Source organism: Microcaecilia unicolor, chromosome 9 (genome assembly GCF_901765095.1).
Source record: "Microcaecilia unicolor chromosome 9, aMicUni1.1, whole genome shotgun sequence".
NCBI classification, from domain to species: Eukaryota; Metazoa; Chordata; class Amphibia; order Gymnophiona; family Siphonopidae; genus Microcaecilia; species Microcaecilia unicolor.
Window position 1 is genome coordinate 44492596 of NC_044039.1, and position 27559 is coordinate 44520154.

General features: G+C 42.5%; 1 protein-coding gene across 4 annotated transcripts in view; it reads left to right on the forward strand.

Annotated features, from left to right (window-relative positions):
- RAD52 (RAD52 homolog, DNA repair protein) overlaps positions 1–27559 on the forward strand; it is a 113236-nt gene that overhangs the window by 78085 nt on the left and 7592 nt on the right. For 3 of the 4 annotated variants that reach the window (XM_030215122.1, XM_030215121.1, XM_030215123.1), the window contains 2 exons: positions 18788–18865; positions 19328–19537. In XM_030215122.1, coding sequence (XP_030070982.1) covers positions 18788–18865; positions 19328–19537 — 288 coding nt within the window. The remainder of the gene's footprint in view (positions 1–18787; positions 18866–19327; positions 19538–27559) is intronic. The other variant, XM_030215124.1, reaches the window with a different exon arrangement.

The following is a 27559-nucleotide window of genomic DNA, read 5'->3' on the forward strand; positions in this document are numbered from 1 at the left end:
TTATCTTAGATGCAAAAGGTCGCTTTATTATTGCACAGGTTACAATAGATAAATTACCTGTCTTGCTATGCAGCAATATATATGCATCCAATATATACAATAAACAATTTTTTCTTATTGCTTATGTACAATCATTTTTGGGACAGTTAAAAAAAGCCAAATGTGTCCCCTTACTATGGTCAAAGCTTACTGTGCTAGCAACGTCTGATTTAAACTGGGTCTCATCAGTCTAGCAATCACATTATTCAGTGTCTAATGCACAAAGGGGTTCTGTGTAGTTTTTACTGTTCAGGGCCGCAGCCAATGATAATCCTATGAAAATGTATTACAAAGAGCTTATTAGTATTAAAATTAGCATTCCGAGCAATACACAGACATTTCCGAGTGATGCACAGAAAGGAGCCCCTACCTTTAATGTGCAAAGTTTTTCGTTAGGTCTGAAGCTGTCATGTGAGGGAGACTTCTGAGCAGAGTAGTCTGCTTGCATATTTCAATAGCATTCACTGTCGGAGAGCAGAGAACAGCTTAAGGGTGGAGAAACAAGCAGACAGCCAATCGGCTGGGGAAAGCCCTTGTGATGTCAGCTATGATATTAGCTTGGAGGAGGTGGAGAAATAAGAAGACAGCCAATCGGCTGGGGAAAGCTCTTGTGATGTCAGCTATGATATTAGCTTGGGGGAGGTAGAGAAATAAGGAGACAGCCAGTTGGCTGGGGAAAGACCTTATGATGTCAACTGGGGAGGGCTTTCAGCAAGGAGGAGATTTCCAAGCAAAATCATCGGGAGCAGAGGGAAAGAAAGTAAGCTGCAGGAGGAAGGTGGAGCCAGCACCAGAGCACTGCAAGGGAAAGGAAACAGGGGGACAGTGAAGCCAGTAAATACTGCAGGGGAAAGGAAAGAGTACACCAGCCCTAGCACATGCACACAGCAGGGACACCGAGAGACTGTTCTGTGCATGAGCTAGGCACTTTCCCTACCGAACTGCTTGCTGAAATTGCGTGCAGCTCATTTGCATGCAATTTTCTTTGAGCATCACTCTGTATTTTCAAATCAGTAAGTTCTAACGAGGATCTAAATGAACGTAGTTTTTAACGGGGACTTTTGTGTATCGGGCCCTAGATGTGGTAGAGATCTGATATCCTGCCCCTATCTGGATAGCATTGCGGTACCCATGACCTGGAAGTGGTGGGGCTTTCCTCTTGATCTTTATATAGATATTAAATTTGCTAAATATATAAGAAGTAAGTGGGCCAAATATAAGTCCTTTAACCAGCAACATATGTAAACTGAAATTGTGTTTTGGGACACAACAAAAGCGGTACTGTGAGGCAAAATTATAGCCTTTAGCAGTACAAAAAAGAAATTGAGGCATCGTGCTAATCTCAGACTGAAACAATGGTTAATATATTTGCGATAACAATGCAGAATTAATCCAACGGCCCAAACTAAGACCCAAGTATTGGCTATACAAGTCTCCCTTGACAAATTGTACCAGCATGCTGAATAGTCGGCTAAATAGTATCAGTATTGATTAAACAAATATGGGCACAAAAGTGGTAAGCTTTTAGCTAGATCATTTAAAACATGGTCAGGATACCGAAAAATATAAACACTTAAAAACAATAAGAGTTGTATTCAGTGAAGTAGCTAGGTGGGGCCTGGGCCCCCTCAAATTTCCTCTTGGCCCCTGGTTGGCTGGCAGGGGTCCCCAACCCCTGCCAGCTGAAGACTTCATTCAGCGCTGGTCTGCAGCGGTGCCGCCACATTGCCTGCCCTCCTCTCTCTTCCCCTGATGTCCAGCATGCTCCTTTTAGTGAAATTGAACATACTCACGAGGGGAAGAGAGCGGGCAGGCAATGCGGTGGCACCAGAGACCAGCGCTGGATGAAGTCTTCAGCTGGCAGGGGTTGGGGACCCCTGCCAGCCAAGGTATTTGCGGTGGCGGAGGGGAGCGGTGAGGTGGCAGAGGGGGGCAGCGGTGGAGCAGCGAACAAAATGTGCCCCCCACCTTGGGCTCTGGCCCCTTTTCACCTCAAGGTCTGGCTACACCCCTGGTTGTATTGTACATATAGAAGTTAATAAAATCTTTAAGATGTTCTTTATGGAATTATATGAATCTGATAGAGATTACTACTACTACTACTATTTAGCATTTCTATAGCGCTACAAGGCATACGCAGCGCTGCACAAACATAGAAGAAAGACAGTCCCTGCTCAAAGAGCTTACAATCTAATAGACAAAAAATAAATAAAGTAAGCAAGTCAAATCAATTAATGTGAACGGGAAGGAAGAGAGGAGGGTAGGTGGAGGCGAGTGGTTACAAGTGCTTACGAGTCAAAAGCAATGTTAAAGAGGTGGGTTTTCAGTCTAGATTTAAAGGTGGCCAAGGATGGGGCAAGACGTAGGGGCTCAGGAAGTTTATTCCAGGCGTAGGGTGCAGCGAGACAGAAGGCGCGAAGTCTGGAGTTGGCAGTAGTGGAGAAGGGAACAGATAAGAAGGATTTATCCATGGAGCGGAGTGCACGGGAAGGGGTGTAGGGAAGGACGAGTGTGGAGAGATACTGGGGAGCAGCAGAGTGAATACATTTATAGGTTAGTAGAAGAAGTTTGAACAGGATGGGAAAACGGATAGGGAGCCAGTGAAGGGTCTTGAGGAGAGGGGTAGTATGAGTAAAGCGACCCTGGCGGAAGATGAGACGGGCAGCAGAGTTTTGAACCGACTGGAGAGGGGAGAGGTGACTAAGTGGGAGGCCAGCAAGAAGCAGATTGCAGTAGTCTAAACGAGAGGTGACAAGGGTGAGGATGAGGGTTTTGGTAGAGTGCTCGGAAAGAAAGGGGCGGATTTTACGGATGTTGTAAAGAAAGAAACGACAGGTCTTGGCGGTCTGCTGGATATGAGCAGAGAAGGAGAGAGAAGAGTCAAAGATGACCCCAAGGTTTCGAGCTGAGGAGACAGGGAGAATGAGAGAGCCATCAACAGAAATAGAAAATGGGGGGAGCGGGGAAGTGAGTTTGGGGGGAAAATGAGAAGCTCGGTTTTGGTCATATTTAATTTCAGGTGGCGTTGAGACATCCAGGCAGCAATGTCAGACAAGCACGCTGAAACTTTGGTTTGGATGCAAGGTGAGATATCAGGGGTAGAAAGGTAGATTTGGGAGTCGTCAGCATAGAGATGGTAGGAAAAGCCATGGGATGAGATTAATGAACCAAGGGAAGAAGTGTAGATAGAAAAGAGGAGGGGACCAAGAACAGAACCCTGAGGTACGCCGACAGGCAGAGGGATAGAAGTAGATGAGGATCCACCAGAGTGAACACTAAAGGTGCGGAGGGAGAGGTAGGAAGAGAACCAGGAAAGGACAGAGCCCTGGAATCCAAGTGAGGACAGGGTATCGAGAAGTATGCTGTGATCGACAGTGTCAAAAGCAGCGGAAAGATCAAGAAGAATGAGGATGGAATATTGACCTCTGGATTTAGCCAGTAATAGGTCATTGGAGACTTTAGTAAGCGCAGTTTCGGTTGAGAGGGCGAAAACCAGATTGTAATGGGTCAAGAATAGCATGTGAGGAGAGAAAATCAAGGCAGCGGCGGTGAACAGCACGCTCAAGTAATTTGGAGAGAAAAGGAAGGAGGGAGATGGGTCGGTAATTAGAGGGACAAGTAGGGTCAAGTGAAGGCTTCTTAAGGAGAGGTGTGACCACATATAATGCATTATACCCTGAAATGTATCTGTCGAGTGTAGATTTACCTATCTTAAATGTGGTACTATGTTAAATTGTCCTGTTGGGGTAGATGAAGTCACCTGGGCTATTCAGAAGAGTTCACTTTATAAGACACCTGGCCCTGACGGGTTTAGGGCCTGGTTTTATAAATTACTGGTAGATGATGTTGTAAAATCCCTGACAGCGGTGTTTAATAGAATAATTGATTTGAAAACCATGCCAGATTCATTAAGGTTACTGCAAATATTAGTTTTTCCAAAACCAGGCAAAGATCCATCTTTCCAGAATTGTACAGGCCTATCTTTCTGGTTTGTTATGAATCCAAATTGTTAGCCACTGTATTGTCTAATAGACTGGCTTAGTTACTTCCATCCATTATTGCTGATCCACAGGTGGGATATGTATGGGATCGTCGAGCAGTCAAAAATATTCAGAAAATCTCGCTACTCTTGAAGCTATACATTTTCTGGGCAAGGAGTCTCTGCTTATTGGCTTTGATGCTGTAAAGGCGTTTGATAGGATAGTCTGGGGAATGTTTTAAGGAATATGGGGACTTTTTGAGGTTCAAACTTAATATGAATAGATCTAAAGTCTTACAACATGTGATTGTGTACGGGAAGACTGGAAGAGGGAATTCCTTTTATGTGGGCAACAGATGTTTTTCGATATTTGGGCATCTGCTCGCCATAACAGAAACCTGGCTCTGCCCTGATGACTCTGCTTCAGTCGCAGCCCTGTGCCATGGCGGTTATCTATTTTCACATACTCCTCGCCCTGCTGGCCGTGGGGGCGGTGTTGGACTACTTCTCTCTCCCTCCTCCAGATTTCAACCCCTTCTTCCACCTCAATCTCACTGTTTTTCCTCCTTTGAAGTCCACTCTATCCGCCTTTTCTCTCCTCTGCCTCTTCGAATAGCGGTCATTTATCGTCCCCCTGGTAAGTCCCTTTCATCCTTTCTCAGTGACTTTGACGCCTGGCTTGCCTTCTCCCATGATCCTTCCTCCCCCTCTCTCATCCTTGGTGACTTTAATATTCCTGCTAATGATCCTTCCAGCTCTTCTATTTCCAAGTTACTCACTTTAACGTCGTCCTTTAATCTCCAACTATGCTCCACCTCCCCCACTCATCAAAATGGTCACTGTCTTGATCTCATCTTCTCCTCCAACTGTTCACCTTCTAGTTTCCTTGCCTCTGATCATCCCTCCTCTGATCACCATCTTATAACTTTCACACTTAAATCTCCCCCCTCCCAGTTCCGTCCTATCCTATCTAATCTATCTAGGAATCTTCATGATATTGACCCTTCATCTCTATCCTCCCATGTTTCTAACCTCCTCTCTACTGTGGCACCATCCACGTCTGTCAACGAGGCTGTTTCTTCTTACAACAATACTCTATCCTCTGCCTTAGACACTCTTGCACCTTTGATGACCCGCCCTGTAAGGCGTACAAAACCCCAACCTTGGCTGACTTCTAATATCCGCTACCTACGTTCCTGTACCCGCTCCGCCGAACGCCTCTGGCGGAAATCTCGGGCCCTTGCTGATTTCTTACACTTTAAGTTCATGCTGACCTCCTTCCAATCTGCTCTTTTACGTGCCAAACAGGATTATTATATCCAACTGAACAACTCTCTTGGCTCTAATCCTCGACTTCTCTTCACCACATTGAACTCTCTCCTCAAGGTGCCCCCTCCCCCAACTCCCCCTTCATTATCTCCTCAGACCCTTGCTGAATTCTTTCACAACAAGGTTCAAAAGATAAACCTTGCTTTCTCTACCTCACCACCTCTCCCTCCACTAGTCCGTCCCCCTCTCTCTCCTTCCCCTCATTCCCTTTCCTCCTTTCCTGAAGTTACTATTGAGGAAACTACACTTCTCCTTTCTTCCTCAAAATGTACCACCTGTTCCTCTGATCCCATTCCTACCCACCTTCTTAATGCCATCTCTCCTACTCTTATTCCTTTTATCTGTCACATTCTCAACCTCTCACTTTCCACTGCAACTGTCCCTGCTGCCTTTAAACATGCTGTGGTCACACCTCTCCTTAAGAAGCCTTCACTTGACCCTACTTGTCCCTCTAATTACCGACCCATCTCCCTCCTTCCTTTTCTCTCCAAATTACTTGAGCGTGCTGTTCACCGCCGCTGCCTTGATTTTCTCTCCTCACATGCTATTCTTGACCCATTACAATCTGGTTTTCGCCCTCTCCACTCAACCGAAACTGCGCTTACTAAAGTCTCCAATGACCTATTACTGGCTAAATCCAGAGGTCAATATTCCATCCTCATTCTTCTTGATCTTTCCGCTGCTTTTGACACTGTCGATCACAGCATACTTCTCGATACCCTGTCCTCACTTGGATTCCAGGGCTCTGTCCTTTCCTGGTTCTCTTCCTACCTCTCCCTCCGCACCTTTAGTGTTCACTCTGGTGGATCCTCATCTACTTCTATCCCTCTGCCTGTCGGCGTACCTCAGGGTTCTGTTCTTGGTCCCCTCCTCTTTTCTATCTACACTTCTTCCCTTGGTTCATTAATCTCATCCCATGGCTTTTCCTACCATCTCTATGCTGACGACTCCCAAATCTACCTTTCTACCCCTGATATCTCACCTTGCATCCAAACCAAAGTTTCAGCGTGCTTGTCTGACATTGCTGTCTGGATGTCTCAACGCCACCTGAAATTAAATATGACCAAAACCGAGCTTCTCATTTCCCCCCCCCCCCCCCAAACCCACCTCCCCGCTCCCCCCGTTTTCTATTTCTGTTGATGGCTCTCTCATTCTCCCTGTCTCCTCAGCTCGAAACCTTGGGGTCATCTTTGACTCTTCTCTCTCCTTCTCTGCTCATATCCAGCAGACCGCCAAGACCTGTCGTTTCTTTCTTTACAACATCCGTAAAATCCGCCCCTTTCTTTCCGAGCACTCTACCAAAACCCTCATCCACACCCTTGTCACCTCTCGTTTAGACTACTGCAATCTGCTTCTTGCTGGCCTCCCACTTAGTCACCTCTCCCCTCTCCAGTCGGTTCAAAACTCTGCTGCCCGTCTCATCTTCCGCCAGGGTCGCTTTACTCATACTACCCCTCTCCTCAAGACCCTTCACTGGCTCCCTATCCGTTTTCCCATCCTGTTCAAACTTCTTCTACTAACCTATAAATGTATTCACTCTGCTGCTCCCCAGTATCTCTCCACACTCGTCCTTCCCTACACCCCTTCCCGTGCACTCCGCTCCATGGATAAATCCTTCTTATCTGTTCCCTTCTCCACTACTGCCAACTCCAGACTTCGCGCCTTCTGTCTCGCTGCACCCTACGCCTGGAATAAACTTCCTGAGCCCCTACGTCTTGCCCCATCCTTGGCCACCTTTAAATCTAGACTGAAAGCCCACCTCTTTAACATTGCTTTTGACTAGTAACCACTTGTAACCACTCGCCTCCACCTACCCTCCTCTCTTCCTTCCCGTTCACATTAATTGATTTGATTTGCTTACTTTATTTATTTTTTGTCTATTAGATTGTAAGCTCTTTGAGCAGGGACTGTCTTTCTTCTATGTTTGTGCAGCGCTGCGTATGCCTTGTAGCGCTATAGAAATGCTAAATAGTAGTAGTAGTAGTAATTTGGGCATTCATCTTCCTGCTGACCCCAAACATCTTTATCAGTATAATATTATTCAATTACTACAGAACACTTGACAACAATTGGCGACATGGAACTCACTACCACTTTCCATATATGGTAGAATTAATTTATACCAAATTACCCTTTTTCCCAGGTGCCTTTGGGGCTCATTTTCAAAGAGGTAAACATCTCAAAAACGGCATAAAGTGGCATTTGGACGTTTTTCTCCAAAAAATGTCCAAATCATGATTTTCAAAACTCAGATTTAAGATGTTTTTTTCTGCAGTTCGTCCAAATCACAAGGGGGAGAGTTGGGGCGGGATTTGGACATTCCCAAAACTTGGACGTTTTTCTGCCATAATGGAACAAAGCAAAAATATCCAGGGCTAAATTTTAGATGTTTTGGTCTAGACCTGTTTCAATCACGCCTAAGTCACAAAAGATGCTCTAAATGACGAGATGACCGCAGAAGGGATTACGGTGTTAACCCTCCCTTATTCTCCCAGTGCTCACTGACCCCACAAAATGTGAAAGAAACAGTACATATCAGCCTCTATGACAGCTTCAGATGTTATGGTCAGTCCTATTAGAGCAGCGCGCAGGTCCCTGGAGTAGCCTAGTGGTCAGTGCAGTGGAATGTAGAGAAGGGGACCCAGGTCCATATCCCACTCTAACCTGGTACACTTGTGGTGGAAAGTGTGAGCCCTCCAAAACCCATCAAAAACCTACAGTACTTATATATAGGCGACTCCTGCAAGCATAAGGGCTATTTTAGTGATGTACAGTTAGGTACACTGGATTTTTGGTGGATTTTGGAGGCCTCACCATACATTGTAATGGTGAGGTGTATACCTTGGGACTTTTTATGTGAAGTCCACTGCAATTCCACCTATGGTGCCACACTGCTTTGCTGGGATGTCTGGCCAATCTAGGAGGAATGCTGCCCCTCCACCCCAATACATTCCAGTGGGTTGTTTTTGTGCATTTTTCCTTTGTGAATTTAGACGTCATGTGGAAAATGCCTAGCCACATGTCCAACAGCATTTTCCAGTCTAGGTGCTATGTAAGGATCTAAGTATTTTGAATAGATAAATTGTTAAATTCTGTTGGAAAGGGGAAAAACCTAAATTGAAGATTGATTTTTTTTTTTGTATGGCAATTATGCACATTTGCAACTTAGCTTGCTTGTTAAGATATTATTAAAGATTGAGTCTTGAAAACAGAGGATTATTCCCCTGGCTGATCAAATAAATACATGATTTGACTTTTTTCATCCGGTCTGCTTGTTTTATTGCCATTGCATTGGAGATTGCAGATCATTTACCCTGTTGCTTTTTGGGATCCACATTATTTGTTACATATTGCTACTGGTAAATTACCAGATTCCATAAAACAAAATATTTCTTTGACATCTTTGCAGGATTCATGGAGCATTCTCTTCTCGTTATGGCATATATTTATGCATATATGCAAGTTACACATGATCTCCCAAATTCTATAAATGGTGCTTCAAATTATGTGCACAAATTTGGCCACACACTCAATTTGTGTGAGCAGTTTAATTGAGATATGAGCCAATTATTACCAGTAATTGGGCACCAACAATCAATTATTGGCTCTAATTGGCAACAATTTGAATTTATTTGTGCATCTTGCTAGGCATTATTCTATAAAGATGCATGTATAAATTTTTCGGCATGTAACTGAAAAAGGGACATGGCCATGGATGGAGCCTAGGTGGCAAAAAACAATGCAAAAGCAGCGTGGCCATGGAAGAGGCATAGGCGGCAAAAAACCTTGCAGGAGGGAGCCTCTATAACGCTATGGGACAGTACAGGAGAAATAGAGGATGACACCAATGACAACCAGCTGTTGGGATGAATCTCAAGAAATATCCTTTCTTGAAAGCACCAGCAACATAGACCCAATATGGGCCATGTTTTGATGGACCCAGCACCTGCATCAAGGGTCATGAAATAGACTGCACAAAACATAAAAACACATAATAGATAGAAAATGACTAAAACAGCAAATGAATCTGTTATACAGTGAAATCAAAAATGTAACTGTAAAAGTAATAAAACTAATATGGTAAACAAATAGAAGTAAAATTATACTAAAAAACTAAGGGCCCTGTTTACATAGGTGCACTAGTGTTTTTAGCACGCACTAACTGTGTAGGCTCCCATAGGAATATTATGGGCGCCTATATGGTTAGCGCGTGCTAATGTTTAGCACATGCTAAAAACGCTAGAGCACCTCCAACACAGCTTACTACACAGGGCCCTAATGTAGCTAACACCCCAATGCACATTGTTAAATGTACACTTTATATAAAAAATGACTAACATAAGAATACCAGCATAAAAAGGGTACATTACTATCTAAGGGGGTCTTTTACTAAGCAGCAGTGAGCCCAACACGGGCTTACCACTTACTAATCTGGAACTACCCCTGGGCTACCGCAGCAGCCCGGCAGTAGTTCCCTCCCCCAGCTTGTGCCACTTCCGGTGCTACAAAAATATTTATATTTTTGTAGTGCCGGTGTTTACCCAGCAGTAATTGGGCAGTACCGCTGGGTTAGCACCACCTCAACGTTTCACTTACTGCACAGCTATTTCTTAAAAATATTTTTTTTTCTGTTGCCATTATATTGGCTATTATTTCCTAAATCTGAATTTCAGGCTTTATGGTGATGATATTCAATTTCTTCTTCCTATTGATGACTGGATTAAAAATATTTTTGATGGGTTGAATATGATACTTTCAGTTGTAGTTAATTGGATGAAGGCAAACTGTTTGAAGTTAAATGTGAGCAAAACAAAGATTCGCTTGCTGTCATCATATATTTCTATAGATGTGCCAAAATTGTTTCAATTTGAAGGAGAAGAAATACTTATTGATGATAATCTGAGAGATTTAGCTGTGATGGTAGATTCCAGCCTGAGCACAAAAATGCATACACAGAAGATTGTGAAGGATGTGTTTTTCAAATTGTGTCTAATTAGACATGTAAATATTATTAACTCAAAAAAAATCTTAAGAACAGTAGTACAAAGCTTTATAACACCGTGTTTTGATTATTGTAACAGATTGTTACTTGGCATTTCTAGCTCTTAGTTACAGGTAGCACAAAATGCTGTGGCTAGAATTTTGGTAGGTGTCAATAGATATGAGCATATCTCACCAGTTTTGAAATCTTTGCATTGGTTACCCATTGAGTATCATATTAAATTGAGAATTTTGCTCTTAGTTTTTAAGATCTTAACTGGTAAGGTTTCTGAAATATTAGCAGCAAAATTACATGTGCATCAGCCTTCCAGAACCCTGAGATCTGCACAACAATTATATTTAGATAAATCTTCATTCAAGTTGTAAGATTAAATGAATAGTGTATATATGCTTATTGAAAACTACTAAGGATTTTGCTAAAAAATGAAAGTTACTATCCACAAGTCTTTGATATAAATTGAATTGACATTCCTCTGAATGGAAAAATAGTGAGTGTAGCTGGTGCACAAGTTAAAATGAACCTTCCCTACACTGTTGTCTACCAAAGAAAAAGGAAAGAATAAAAACATAATGGGTACAAACTCTGTTAGAAAAATCACAAAAACATAAATCAAAAATACATAGCAGCCTTATAAAACATGTGTATACGTGTGAAACCGATACTTTAAAAACATGTAAAACCAATAAAAACACAATAAGCAGTTACAGTACCCACCAAAGCATCCTTTGCTAGTTATTTTCATGCCAAAACCAGTTATGGTAATAACTGGTCAAACCAAAATTATCAGCTACTTTACAAACGTTACCACAAGAATTGTGGAACTTGGCCTAAAAACCTGCGTATCAAAAAATAAATAAATAAAACTTGCTCTTACCGCAGCTAACAGTGCAGAGAAGACACGGACATGAAGACGTTACTCTGTTTCTGATAAACGGCTGACTGCAGGTCACCACCATGTTTAAATACATAATGTATAAGCGGATGCAGGCATATACAGTGGGGGAAATAAGTATTTGATCCCTTGCTGATTTTGTAAGTTTGCCCACTGACAAAGACATGAGCAGCCCATAATTGAAGGGTAGGTTATTGGTAACAGTGAGAGATAGCACATCACAAATTAAATCCAGAAAATCACATTGTGGAAAGTATATGAATTTATTTGCATTCTGCAGAGGGAAATAAGTATTTGATCCCCCACCAACCAGTAAGAGATCTGGCCCCTACAGACCAGGTAGATGCTCCAAATCAACTCGTTACCTGCATGACAGACAGCTGTCGGCAATGGTCACCTGTATGAAAGACACCTGTCCACAGACTCAGTGAATCAGTCAGACTCTAACCTCTACAAAATGGCCAAGAGCAAGGAGCTGTCTAAGGATGTCAGGGACAAGATCATACACCTGCACAAGGCTGGAATGGGCTACAAACCATCAGTAAGACGCTGGGCGAGAAGGAGACAACTGTTGGTGCCATAGTAAGAAAATGGAAGAAGTACAAAATGACTGTCAATCGACAAAGATCTGGGGCTCCACGCAAAATCTCACCTCGTGGGGTATCCTTGATCATGAGGAAGGTTAGAAATCAGCCTACAACTACAAGGGGGGAACTTGTCAATGATCTCAAGGCAGCTGGGACCACTGTCACCACGAAAACCATTGGTAACACATTATGACATAACGGATTGCAATCCTGCAGTGCCCGCAAGGTCCCCCTGCTCCGGAAGGCACATGTGACGGCCCGTCTGAAGTTTGCCAGTGAACACCTGGATGATGCCGAGAGTGATTGGGAGAAGGTGCTGTGGTCAGATGAGACAAAAATTGAGCTCTTTGGCATGAACTCAACTCGCCGTGTTTGGAGGAAGAGAAATGCTGCCTATGACCCAAAGAACACCGTCCCACTGTCAAGCATGGAGGTGGAAATGTTATGTTTTGGGGGTGTTTCTCTGCTAAGGGCACAGGACTACTTCACCGCATCAATGGGAGAATGGATGGGGCCATGTACCGTACAATTCTGAGTGACAACCTCCTTCCCTCCGCCAGGGCCTTAAAAATGGGTCGTGGCTGGGTCTTCCAGCACGACAATGACCCAAAACATACAGCCAAGGCAACAAAGGAGTGGCTCAGGAAGAAGCACATTAGGGTCATGGAGTGGCCTAGCCAGTCACCAGACCTTAATCCCATTGAAAACTTATGGAGGGAGCTGAAGCTGCGAGTTGCCAAGCGACAGCCCAGAACTCTTAATGATTTAGAGATGATCTGCAAAGAGGAGTGGACCAAAATTCCTCCTGACATGTGTGCAAACCTCATCATCAACTACAGAAGACGTCTGACCGCTGTGCTTGCCAACAAGGGTTTTGCCACCAAGTATTAGGTCTTGTTTGCCAGAGGGATTAAATACTTATTTCCCTCTGCAGAATGCAAATAAATTCATATACTTTCCACAATGTGATTTTCCGGATTTAATTTGTGATGTGCTATCTCTCACTGTTACCAATAACCTACCCTTCAATTATGGGCTGCTCATGTCTTTGTCAGTGGGCAAACTTACAAAATCAGCAAGGGATCAAATACTTATTTCCCCCACTGTATAAAAATGTAAAACATTAAAACCAGAGCTTACTACTGCAGACAAAATAGTTAATGGTTTAGCTGGTATAAATACATAATGTGTGAGCTGATACATAAATATGTAAAAATAAAAAACTTAAAACAGGAGCTTACTACTGCAGCCCAGAGGCGGAACCGTTAAATAGTTCCGACAGTTTTAAGTATAACCGATTAAATGTATCCGGTTAGAGAAATAACCAGTTACAAAATAAATAGACACAAAAACGTCTGAATTCCACGTCCTTTGGGTTTAAATGTACTTCTCCATCCCCTATACGAGGCATGGAACTTCTTGGTCAGCCTGCTGGGAGGTGACCCATGCAGCAGTGATCAACTGCCCCTTTGTGGTTAATCTTGATTTCTTGCCTGGATGGGAAAATAATGCTTTTGTCAGATGGGAGGCTAGGAGATTGCTTCTGTTGAAACAAGTGCTTACCCCAGAGGGCATAATAAAGACCTTAGATGATCTCATCCCTATGAATATCAGGTTGTGGGGAGACCGTTTTGCGCATTGTCAGCTGAAACATTACTATAATAGTTTATCACAATTGGCGCTTGGTGCGAAGATGGGGGGCAAAATATGGGGATTTTTTAGCTCATTGGCAGGCCTTCATAAAGCACTTAGTGGTCAAGTGGGAGAGAAAAGAGTATGACTGGTTACGAGAGAGATGGAAGCGGGACCTGGGTACCCCCTTGCAGAACGGGAGGATACTTGTAGCTTTGTGGAAAATGACACAGATAGTGAAAACATCTACATTACAAGAAACACATTTTACATTTATACATAGAGCCTATACTTCCCAATTGCAACTATTCCGTACGGGGCTTACACCCACTGCACAGTGCCTTAAGTGTGCTGCAGAGGAAGATTAATTCTATCATTCAGCTTGGAGCTGTAGGAAGACAAAGTTATTTTGGAGTGAATTCCATCAGTACCTAGGGTGTACCCTTCATATGACACTTTCTTTACTCCCCCAGACTTATTTGTTGGGAATAGTGAATATTGAGACTTTGGGAGGGAGAGGGAAAATTACTTTATTTTGAAAATTGAGGTTGGTGGTGATTAAATGTATCATGCAGGCATGGGTATTTGCAGAAGCTCTAGTGTTCTGGAGTTGGTGGAATCAGGTACATACCTTGGCAGTGGGAGGCTCAGGACGCTTCTTCCTCACTTAAAAATACACAGAAGTTTTTACTCATTTAAGAGGAGTTTATTCACACACTGACACCTTTGAGTCATAGTTCTTTGTTAAATAAACTGCGCTTATAAAGAAGTGGCAGAGGCAGTATATTAGGTGAGGTTGGGATAAGGGGGTTACGGGGGAGAGTGGGGGATGGTGTACGACACTTGGCTGGTTCCAGGAGATCTGAAGAAATCCAGTCTCCTGGTCAGTAGCTCTGGCTTCACCTAGGTCTAGTTTTATTTTGGGGGAGGAGGGAGTGGGAGATGGGCTTCAGGGTAGGGAATGTGTTTCTTTTTATATTAATAAGGAAATGAGGTCGATCTAGTTTTATCTTTAGACAAATGTTGTCATATCTGTATTTAGTAATGCTGTTATCTTGAACATTTGGACTATATTCTTGTATTGTTGATTCTATATGGTTGTCAAATTTATTTGAAATAAAAAAGTCTAAGAAAATGAAATACAATAAAAAAATTATAATAAAAAATTAAAAAATAGTACCCAAGAGGCAGTAGCTGTACATAGAAATTAAACCACATACATGCACTCTATTGCATGTAAAGATTATTCAGAAAAATGCAGAGGTTGTTGTCAAAAAGTGCTCTGTACTAAAAAAACATAGTGCATCAGTTCTGTGCTATACGTATAATCAAACAATCCTTGGGTGTAAAACCTGATTATCGATGAAAGGTAAACCCAGAGCTACCAAATCATATTAAAATTTATAAAAATTATTTAAAAAATAGCTATGTTCAATATCTGCATAGAGGCCATGTGGAAATAGAGAACCCATGTAGAAAATGCATCTTTGAGAAGCTGTTTCTGTGTCACCTCCCCTCCAAGATGTTCTCATAACTTTGAAAACAGAGAATCTTAAATTGGCTATAGTATGATTCTTAGTGTGCCAATGTTCCACCAATGGTGCAGAGGTGATATTTTTGCTCATGCAGCTTCTGTGTTCTATTATACATGTTTTAATTGAGCGTTTAGTCTTGCCCACATATAACATCTGGCAGGGCAAATAACTATAAACTACAAAGGACATATTGCAATTAGAGGAATGTTTCAAATAGTAAATCTTGCCAGTTGTAAGATGTGTAAAGATGGCCAAAGCATGTGAGCAAACACTGCACTTGCCTCACTTTCTATAGCCCAAGTTTAAATTTTCAAACAGATCCTGAAATGGGTCAGGGAGTGCGGAGGGAATTAGTTTCCCTTTTAAATTTCTGCTTCTCGAATATGCAATTACTAATGCCTTATTTTTAAAGCAGTCATGCCCTTCAAGGATATACCAATGTTTTCTTATGGCTTTATCTGACTTGCGATATGGGAATATCCCAGAGTGCAAACCATATCAGGTGTTCTTCTCTCAAATGTTTCAAACAGTAATGCATCTCTTGGAAGTACCCTGGCCTTGGCATAACCATTACTAATGCACTCTGCAGGATAACTTCTCTGTGCAAACCTTTTTTTTTTCATGATAGTGGATTGTGCCACAAAGTCTGAACATATCTTTTTTAACCAGAGAAATTGGCAAAAAGGAAGATTGCATTTGAGAGATGCCTTGTGAAAGCTGGAAAAGTGTAAAAATGCATTCTTATCTGTGGGCTTACGGTAGAAGCTCGTTTCAAATCCATAATCGTTTTTACAGATAAGCAAATCAAGAAAATTTATTTCATTTGCTTCATATTGTAACTTGAATTGGAGATGAGGATCCCTTGCATTCAACCATTGGTGGAAGAATTCCTATTCAGTACTGTCTCCATTCCAGAGTAAAAAAAAACATTATCAATGTACCTCTTATTAAAAAAACAATGCTGTCTTTATAAGGATGGTCCTTAAGGGAAGATTCCTCATTATGGGCCACATATAAATTGGCCACATTGGGGGCCATAGTTGCTACCATTGCAGTCCAACGAATTTGTAAATAGAAACAGTCTAAAAAACAAAAGTAGTTCTTAGTAAGTACAATCGTGGCGATCGACAGTATAAACCAGTTTGGAATGCAGCAAGCAGATGTTTCTTGAAGGACTGTCTCTATAATGTGTAATGCTTCAAGCTGCGGGATATTTGAATACAAGGCATCAATATCTAATGTTACTAGTAAAGTGTCAGTCAGATCTCCTTCAGAATCCTCCAACAAGTTGATCATGTGCCCAGAATCTCGTAGATAAGATTCTATCTTGGGTATCAGAGGCTGTGAAAAGTAACCTGCAAATATTGACAAAGGCTCCAAAATTGAACCCTTACTAGACATAATAGGTCTCCCAGGAGGGTTGAACATTGATTTGTATATCTTTGGTAAAGTATAAATGGTTGGGATAACCAGATGTTTTACTATCAAGAAATCTTGTTCTTTCTTGGTTAGAAATCCCCTGGAGGATTCTAATGAGACCGCTTCTTCAATATCCTTCTTCAGGTCTTCTGTGGGATCTGAATCAAGTAGGGTGTAACATAGTCTGTCATCAAGTTGACTCCTATTTTGGATCACAATTCCTTAGTTTTTGTCCACAGGTTTAATCACAATAGAGTGATTATTAGCAAATGTTTGGACTGCTTCATTTGCTTCATGAGATAAACTGAAGAACCTTTGTTTATTCTTCTTCTCTAGTTTATTCATCTCCTGTTGAACACATTCTTGAAAGGTGTGAATTAAAGGGTCTATAGTACCAGGCGGGATCCACTTGGGAGGATTCTTCACTAACGATAAATCTGTGTGAGGTACTGTGCTGTTAGAAAAAGCTTGAATAATTTGTAATTTATGAGTGAACTTAAATCTATTCTGGTTTGGAATGCATTGTACTTCACAGTGGGTACAAAAGAAAGACCTCTATGTAGGACCTGGGTTTGTGTATCAGTGAGAATACTGTTGGATAAGTTAAAAACTGGAATGTCTGTTTCCAGCTGTCCTTCCTCTGGAAGTGTTGATGTTGAAATGATTGCTACCTGTTCTGAGCTATTTTTGTGTAGCCCCTCCCCCTCCCTCTGCCTCTCATGGGAAAATTGTCTTGAGGATATGTTCATGATGGTAACTGTTCTATAGTCTGTCTTGTTATCGTTGTGCGTTTGTCCCAGATTTGTTCTAAAAAAGAATGTGATGGACCATGGGGGAGGGATGGGAGTTGTGGGGAGACAGGGATTGTTAAAGGAGAAATATATGATTCACCTAAATTGCTACAAACTTATTTTCGGCCTCTATCTGGAGAGACTACATCACCAGAGACTGTGAGGGCAGCCACTCTAACAGGAAAATGATCTTTCCTCAAATTATGATCTACATTTTTTATATATTTAGTCTGGGGTTTAGCTTTACAGTATGGATAGATGGACACTTTCTGGTAATCAAACTCATCTCTCCTAAATCCCTAACATCATGTCTGAAAGAGTATATATGTTTATTGACATCAAATAAAATAGCATCAAAATGTTGATCATCATCTTTGAGAACACGCAATTTCTCATCTACTTTATGACATAATTCTTCACTTTTTTTTCTTTGCAGTTTCTGCCAACAGTATCATTAAATCTAAAGAACACTTATTCAAAAAGGCAGTCCATTAATCTAAAAAAAGACTTGATTGTCAGTAAACCTAGTCGGTGCTTTATTAATCCTCTGGCCTCTAGGAATCATTTTGACTCTACAGTAATTTATAAAGACCATGACATGAAGATCATACTGGACAATGTCCTTTTTAATTCAAATAGAATCTGAGCAAAGATCAACCAATGAAACTGTCAATGTCCTATTGGTATCTTCATCTGTAGGCAACTGTGTAAACAGAAGGCACTGTAGTCTCTTTTCTGGAAAACTGAGGATATGCTCCCAGGGCTGCAAAGACCTGGTCTCACGTGGAGTCCAAAAGGGGTAAAAAATAAAAAAAACAATGCAGGAGGAAACCTCTGACACTAAGGAACAGTACAGGAGAAGACTAAGGTGACACCAATGACAACCAGCCATTGGGATGAATCTCAAGAAATATCCTCTATTGAAAGCTCCAGCAGCATAGCCCCAACACAGGCTGTGTTTCGATGAACACAGCCATCTGTATCAGGGGTCATGAAATGCACAAAACAGGAAAACACATAATAAATAGAAAATGACTAAAAAGGCAAATGAATCTGTTACAGTAAAATCAAAATTGTAACTGTAAAAGTAATAAAACTAATATGATAAACAGAAGTAAAATGATACTGACAAACTAATGTAGCTAACACCCCAATGTACAGTGTTAAATGTAAACTTTACATAAAAATAGACTACCAAAGAATACCAGCATAAAAAGGTACAATAATATCTAAATGAGCAGATCCCATATCTAAAGACTCTGGAGGGCTCTGAACTGACATACGGGGCAGAGGTGGGTCAGGGGTGTTCACTGCAGATGTCTGCAATATTTGAGGATATGGGAGCTCCGCACCTAATTTAGGCATGAAGTTGGGTGTGGATCCTGGCACTAAGCACTATTGTATTAACGGAGCACTGTTTATAGACTTGCACTCAGCGCTCATTTTTTTCGATGCCTAAATTTGGGCGCCATTTACTGAATCTCGTCCTATATGTCTGGATAAAGTAGTGTTTTCTCCAGTTGCTTCTGACTTTGATCAGCAGTCAGATACTCTTAACTCACTTCTACTTGTTTCTTGACAGTGGGGCTATCAGGAACAGCAGCTTCTCACACAGTGATGCTCCACCAGGAATCGACTGTCGAAGAGGAGTTTCTTCCAGGTAAGCAGTACATATGAATTCCAGGAAAATGTCATAGCTTCTCATCCAGTTCCTTCCTGAAAAACAACAAGTGAGTAGCCCTGGATGTACACACTTGCATGAGATTAGGCCCAACAATGGCTTGGGGATTACACTGGCAGGGGGAAGTAAGATTCATGAGTTGGAGAGCAGGGGAAATAGGAAAGATAAACAGGATAAAGCAAGAAGGGCACACAGGTTAAGAGGAGCTGCAAAAGAGAGAGTATGTGACTGCAAAATAATTAAAAGATTGCTTTAAAAGATCAAAAGGCCTTGCCCAGGAATAGAGAATTCATGAGTTTCATTTAGTTTCATGAGAAAAGAGAATGAAGAAATTGTAAAATGTTAAAGGTAGAGATGATAAAAGAACTTTGCTGCACAAACTATCCTGAACTGCTGCAGGAATCTGGGGGCTCTACCTATGAGTTTCTTTTGTTATTGCAGATGACCCTGAACTTTGGGACATTCCACTAGAGTCTAATGATGTTGACATTCCTACCAATGGTAGTAAATTCTTGTCACCCCAAGGCCCTAAAACTCCAGGGGGACAGCATCACATGATGACTCGAAGCAAGACCCCCCAGAGACCACCCATGAGACCTGCACGATGGCATCAGCAGTCCAGCAACTGTGGACCTTACACACACAGACCAGGTGGATGAACAGCTGGAATAGCATCAAACTTTAAGGGCATTTATTGAAAAAATGAATATGTATTTCAGACACTGCGGCTAGAAATAGGGAGGGCTCCCTAGGAATAAGAAAACTTTTTGTTTTCTGGTTGAGTAATACCATAACCATTATTTAAACCCTTTTGGAGACAACACCAGTGAGACTTCCAGGATCCATTGTATAATTCCATTCTTTGGTTTTAGAACATTTTGGAAATAAATGATGCAACAACTATCTCTGGCCAATCAACTGCTCTCACATTGGAATGCGCTCTGATAACTACCCTCAAACCACAACCACTACAGTTAAGACTTAATTGGACATATTTTTAAACAAAGTATCGTAGAAAACATAAGGTCTGTCCAATGGGAGCAGAATTTATTGTGACTGGTAACCAGAGCAGATAAGGTTTTCTATAATTATTTATTTATTTATTGTTCACTTATATCCCACATTTTCCCACTCATGCAGGCACAATGTGGCTTACAAACATTAAATAAAATACAGAATAGGAAAACTTAGAAGAATATACAAGGAGTATGCAGGGGGAGAAGCATCTAACAGGGTGAACTAGCAGGGTAGGAGCCAGGGAGGGTGCATCAAGCAGCGGTATAAAGTGAGGAGTAGGTCTTGGCAAAGAAGTAGGTCTTCAACAACTTCTTGAAGAGGGAGTGGTCCGCTTGAGTTTTAAGGTGTTGCGGGAGAGAATTCCAGTGCTTAGGACTCCAATAGCGGAAAGATGAGGTGAAGATCCTCTTGTACTTGACACCCTTACAGTTTGGGAAGTGAAGGTGGAGGAAGGAACGAGCAGCAGGGTTGGCATTCCTGGGTGGGAGGTCGATCAAGGGGTGCATATACTCGGGGGCAAACCCATAAATAATTTTATGGGTCAAGAAGTTTAAAGGCAATGCACTCCTGAACAGGCAGCCAGTGTAATTTGAACCGTAAGGGTTCGGCATGTGCAAAGCGTTGCTCTCTCAGGATGAGTCTCGCAGCAGTGTTCTGAACTGTTTGAAACTTTTTCAACAGAGAGGCCTGGCAGCCCGCGTAAATTCCACTGCAATAGTCCAAGTGGGAGAGGACAAGCCAGTGGACAAGTGTGCGGAACAAATCTCTAGGAAGGAAGTATTTGATACGCCGAAGCCTCCACATGGCGTGAAACATTTTTCATAATTGCTGGTTTTCCTACTCAAAAATAATAGAACATGCCTCCAAATTAATGAGCAATGGAAATGAAACCTGTATCTAATGTGGAGTCAGTCTTATGCTAGATTCAAGGTTGGAAAATGAAACTCTGCTGAGACTGGATAGAAATTGTCTTGTATAACTAGAAAATATTTTCTTGTGTTGCCTCAGCAACTACTAAACAACACTGTAACCATCTCTACAAATTCTCTGCCATTCTAAGTAATAATCTCAAAAACATGAATGTGAGCCTTGTCTTTCTTTCCCAACCACTGTGGGAGTAATACCAGTAATCACCACTGACCCCTACTGGTCAGAGGTAGGACAAAGACATGTAACTAATAACTTGGTAGCACTAGTTGATACTGGACAAGGTTGATAATATAGTTCATCAGGACGAGATTGAAGAAAAAATCTTGCTGGAAGTAAAGCTGACCATTAGCCAGGTATGGGAGGGAACCTCAGGGGGCTCCTCAGTCACCAGCCTCCACTTCCTCTTGATTAAGTTGCGTTAAAAAGACTTGTGCCTCCGATGCTGCATTAAAAAATAGTCTTTCCCTGGTGTTGAACTCTGTCGGGCAGGGGAAAAGCAGTTTGAAACGGGTGTTTTTGGCGTGCAGGCTTGTGCAAATCGGTGCAAAGGTCCATAGCTATGTAGCCACGCTAGCAGAATAATCTTGGAAGCATAGCACCCAGTTTCCCTTGTAGGATAAAGTTTTCCCTGTGCAGAGAGCAGTCAATATCAAATCCTTGTGTGCAGAGTTGAGTAACCACGTTATCACTGGTCTGGGACGGGCAATGACTGCTGAGTCCCTAGTCTGTTAACTCTTTCAATTCAGAGGGGCCCCTGTGTATTTGATAATTGTAGTTCCTTCACAAGCCAACCTTCCAGGGTGCGAGCCAAGTCTCATGCTCCCAGCATTTCCGATAGACCAATCAGGCATAAATTATTCCTTCTGGACCTATTTTCAAGGTCCTCAAGTTTTTCCTTTAAAGCCACGAGTCGAGATTGATGTCTGGCCTGAGTATCCGTCACCCCCTGCAATTGATCTTCAAGTGCACTGGTATGTTGCTGGAACACAGAAAATCCATGGCCAAATTCATCCAGTTTAACTTCCACTCTTTCCAATTTTGCCTCGATAGGCTGCAGCATTTTAGCCAGGACCGCTTCAAGAGCGCCAGTTATCTCCGCGGCTCACATTGAGCCAATGGACGAGGTGGAGGGACTAGTAGGTGCCACCATCTTAGGTTTCTGGAGCTGGCTGTGATTTTTGTGGATTTATTCACTGTGCAGGACAAGGAAGGCAATGAAAAGTATCTCAGCCCTCCTCGCAGGTCAAAGCCTCCCCAAACTGCAGTATTTCAAAGGATATCAATGATTGGAGGCAAGATATGTTGGGGCAAAGGCAGGAGAGGCTCAGATCAGCGTCTCTCCTGCAGCATGGTGTCACATGATCTCCCTAAAGAATTATTTTTAAGCACCATATAAACTGAAGATTTTTGAACATTCCTAGTAAGAATTTCTTTGGCATGGGTCATAACTCATCACTACCATACTTCAAGAAACAATAATGATTCTCAGCTACAGACAAACAACCATCAGTTATTCTGCAGACAGTACTTAACACTTTATTTCTCAAACACTTTTTATTTTCCCCAAACACAGAAATTGTGCAAAATCTGATATAACTTCCTTCTTCTTTCTGAAACGGACATCTGCGGTCAACATATTCCATCTCTGGTCAACCTGAGCTTATACTTCAGTCCTGCGCTTTTTACAGTATATACATCACTGTGATTAAAGTACCAAAATAATCAGTTAAGCCAGTCCTGATTTGACCCAACTGCATGTGGGGAAATGTAGTCCCAAATTCCTAAAAGAAAAGCAAAAAGTACAAGTCCATGTATACTGTAGGGTAAAACCTGGACTGGCTTAGTTTGTCCCTCTTGACATGGAATTGTTCGCATCTCTTTCAAACGTTTGCCAGAACAGAGTTGCCACCTCACCCAGGTCAGTCCAAAGAATATGATCTGGTTCTATTGCATGCATGAGTCATAGGTCATTAGGCATGTAATGAGAAAAACCTGGGATGAATCAGCTTGTTTTGGATGATCTGGGTGAAGTGGCAATCCTGGTCCACAAGACTATGGAGATCATTTTCAAAGCAGAGACTTACAAAAGTTCCATAGGTTACTATCAGGCTTATTTTCGAAAGAGAAGGGCGCCCATCTTTCAACACAAATCGGGAGATGGGCGTCCTTCTCCCAGGGTCGCCCAAATTGGCATAATCAAAAGCCGATTTTGGGCGTCCTCAACTGCTTTCCCTCGCGGGGATGACCAAAGTTCATGGGGGCGTGTTGGAAGCATAGCGAAGGCGGGACTGGGGTGTGCCTATCACATGGGCGTCCTCGACCGATAATGGAAAAAAGAAGGGCGTCCCTGACGAGCCTCTTGGGCGACTTTACTTGGTCCATTTTTTCTTACGACCAAGCCTCATAAAGGTGCCCAAACTGACAAGATGACCACCGGAGGGAATCGGGGATGACCTACCCTTACTCCCCCAGTGGTCACTAACCCCCTCCCACCCTAAAAAAAATAAATTAAAAATATTTTTTGCCAGCCTCAAATGTCATACCCAGCTCCCTGACGGCAGTATGCAGGTCCCTGGAGCAGTTTTAGTGGGTGCAGTGCACTTCAGGCAGGCGGACCCAGGCCCATCCCCCCCTACCTGTTATACTTGGATGGTAAATGTGAGCCCTTCAAAACCCACCAGAAACCCACTGTACCCATATGTAGGTGCCCCCCTTCATCCCTAAGGGCTATGGTAGTGGTGTACAGTTGTGGGGAGTTGGTTTTGGGGGGGCTCAGCACACAAGGTAAGGGAGCTATGCACCTAGGAGCTTTTTCTGAAGTCCACTGCAGTGCCCCCTAGGGTGGCTGGAAACATTGGAAGAACCGGTTACTCCGCTGGAGATTCAGGGTGTTATTAAGGAGCTTCCATCGCTAAAATCACCGGGGTTGGATGGATTTCCTAACAAATTTTATAAGATGTTTACATCAGAGCTGTCCCCGCTTTTATCTGACCTACTTAATTAACAAAGCACCGGGTTATCCTTGCCTCCTTCTATGATGGAGGCCTGGATTGTGGTGATCCCTGAACCAGATAAAGATCATACTTAATGCGCCTCTTATTGTCCTATCTCAAGTCTTAACACAGATGTAAAAGCTTTAGCTAAAGTTCTAGCGAACCGGCTTGCCCGGGTTTTGCCATCTATTACACACCCAGATCAGGTGGGGTTTGTGGCTCAGAGGCAGGCCATGGATAATGTACCTAGAGTTTTTGACTTGCTGTATCTGTCTAAAAGAGATCAAATTCCGATGTGTCTTCTTAGCTTGGATGCAGAGAAGGCCTTTGGTAAGGTCCATTGGCCTTTTATGTACCAAGTAATGAAGGGTTTTGGCATGTGTTTGGATAAATGGTAGCAATTCTCCTCCTTTTTCACTCTTTACAGGTACCCGTCAGGGTTGCCCCTTGTCACCTATGCTTTTTGTGTTGGTTTTGTAACCTTTTGCGCATAAGGTGCGGTGGAACCCGGATATTACTGGTGTTAGCTTTGCTGGCAGAGAACACAAATTGGCGTTATTTGCTGATGATGTTCTTTTATTACTGACCCGGCCATTAACATCTTTCCCTAATCTTTTGAAGGCCATTGGGGAGTACTCTGCTGTTTCAGGATTTAAGATTAATATGGGTAAGTCGGAGGCTTTAAATGTTACCTTGCCCGTTGATCTAGTGGAATCGCTGCGGATATCCTTTTCGTTTCGGTGGGCTGTGAAGGGAATCCGGTACTTAGGGGTAATGTTGACCCCATGCTTCAACGATCTGTTTTCTGCTAATTATTCAAGTCTGCTTAGAGTTATTACCAAAGATTTGGATAGATGGATTGATTTGACCCTTTCATGGTTTGGTAGGATAGCGACAGTTAAAATGAATGTTTTGCTGCGCCTGCTTTATCTATTTCAGGTCCTTCCTTTGAAGCTGTCTCGGGGATTTTTCTCTAAGCTGCAGGCTCACTTTACAAAGTTCATCTGGGCAGGTGAACATACTCAACTGCCTCGTTAATTTCTTTATCAAGATAAAAGGAAAGGGGGACTAGGGGTTCCTAACATCTGTTGGTATTACCGTGCTGCGCAAGCGTGGACGGCGTTAGATTGGTATCATGCTCACCCCTATAAGTTATGGATACAGTTGGAACAATTTTCTGTGGGATTGAGACCGCTGGGAACTCTCATGTGGCTTCCTCATAAACATAGATCTCTGGGAGTGGGGCTGTGTCCCTTGGTACATACTACCTTTTATTATTGGGATGGGTTTTTCACACAAAAGCATAACGTCCTGTCACATCTTACGCCTATAGCTTATAATCCTCTTTTTCCGCCAAGGACCACCCAGGGTGTATTCACCCGTTGGTACAATGCAGGTCTTCGGACTTGGGGGCAATTGTTTGAGGAAACGTCATTAAAGAATTTCTCGTATTTGGTGGATCAATATCCTTTATTTCACTGGATAGATTTGCTTACCTTCAGATTCTCATTTTCTTAATGTGCCTTTTGTACGGTCAGCAGTTGCGAGAGAGAATTCCTTCTTAGAAGACCTCTGTGAAGACTCTAAGACCACTAGGGGCCTAATTACTTGCCTATATAAATATATATCCTCACAGTCTCCTATTTATACTCTCCATAGACGGAATTAGCAGTGAGAGCTAGGAGATGATGAGTGGGGGGTCCTGGAGAGGGCTGCAGCGAAGGTGTCTCTCTATGTGCCATTTAAGGAAAATGTAGTAAAAGTATTATTTCGCTGGTTTATCACGCCTGCCCGGCTGGAGGGGATGTGGTAAATTGGGAATAATGGGACATGTGTGGTGGTCTTGTGTTAAAATTTGTGCTTTTTGGAAAGCCATCTCTTACAGATTACAGAAGTGGGTGGGGCATTGTATTCTGTGGGTTCCACTATATTTCCTTTTCCCAAAAAGGTGCCAGGTTTAACCCTTTCTCAAGCTACTCTGGTCCGCCACACTATGGGTGCGGCCCGAGTGGTGATTGCAGCTCATTGGAAGCAACAATCTGTTCCCCCAGTAACGAAGTGGCTTAACAAATTGTGGTGTATTTGTGAGATGGAACATCTCTTGGCAGAGCGCAGGCATGTTTGGGAATCTTTTTGGGAGCCTTTTACTTTGCACTGTTCTGTGTAATTCTTGTTTGGCTGGACTTTGGTATCCCTCCTTTAGGGGGAAAAATTTTGGCGGGTTTCATTGATATATTGAGGGAGGGGGGAGGGAGTTGGGGATGGGATAGGGGAAGTTATACTTTCATGATCTTAAAACCTGAAAAGTTTTGAAGTTATATTTGCATACGTCCATATTGGGTTGAAGGAAAAAATTTTTGTTTCCTGCATTGTTTTCCATGGGCAAGCTGTAGTGATGTTTTTGGTGGCATATTGTACTCTGTTATGTATTCCTTGCCTATACACTTAATAAAGACTTCTTATAAATAAAAAATAAAAAAAAAAGAAATTACACTTTAAATCCCATTCACCGTAGTGAGTACCATGGAGGGTCAGAAAAGCTGTGATAAGGGAACTTTATTGCACTTTCGATTAAGTTGTACAAGGAGCTGTAAGTTAGCTGCAGGAGATAGTTGGCAGGTTAAAACACATAGGCTGTAGTTCATACCATGCAAAAGAGAAACAAACGATTGCAGAGTTCCTGTCCCAGAGAGCTAAGCTATAGAAGCCAGCCTCTTTCAAGGGGAAAATGATGAAAATGTTTCTTTTTAAAGAGGCTTTTAAGGAAAGTGAAGTTTCAATCTGTAATATTAAGTTGCCTCTAATACATTTTAAAATGTTTGCATGAGTTTTGTTAGTTTGTAAGATGTTTGGGTGTTTTATATTTTGTGAAAATTATTATTTCCTTGGCAGCAGCAGATGAATAGAGACTTGTGGGTTATGACCATCTACCAGCAGGTGGAAACAAAGTGTACCAAACTGAACTCTGCTACATAGGACGGTATGTTCCTTGGTCAGTCAGGCTCCAGCAGACAGTGGATGGACTCTCGCAAGCTCCTGGTTTCTCCTGTTTGTGTGGCTCCTGTTCCTTGGTTCAGCTGAACTTTGGTGGGGGGGGGTCTAGGTTGGTAGAGGTGCCTGACTTGGGGTACACCTGGTGGTGCCAGGTCCCCCTCCCTTCCTCCTCCTCCTCCTCACAGAACTTTGAGAAAAAAATAATGTTGGCGGAGAGCAGGTTTCTGCTTATGTGGCATTCTGGAGGAGAGTGGGTGTCTCTGCACTCCTGCAGCTCTCTGGATTCAGCGACCTGATTGGAGACAGAAGGCCAGTGGGTACCGGTAAAGACAGCAAACTTTTGAGTATAAGCTTTCATTCTTCCCTTCTGTTGAGTTTATATTGTTCGGGTTAGTGCACCTGTGGCGGTACACTATTTGTTATAGAGCAGCCTGTGTGGGGTTTTGCCTGTGTTTCAGCAAAGTACCGTTGGGCCAGCCTGGGAGTGATTTTGGCACTCTTCTTTTACAGTACCTCTCTTCAGTCGTCGGCAGCCATTTTGATCACAGGCTGCAGTACTGGATTGCTCTTTCTTCTTTTCTGTCTTTGCAGCTTTAGGGCTATTGTGGTGCAGATAGTGCCGGTTCCCTTGATTGGTGGAGGTTCTTTGTCTGCCTTTCTGGTTTCAGGTCTCGGCTTCTTTTCACATGGTGAATTCCCACACAGAAGAAGCCTGGACCTTACTGCTCCCAGATCAATC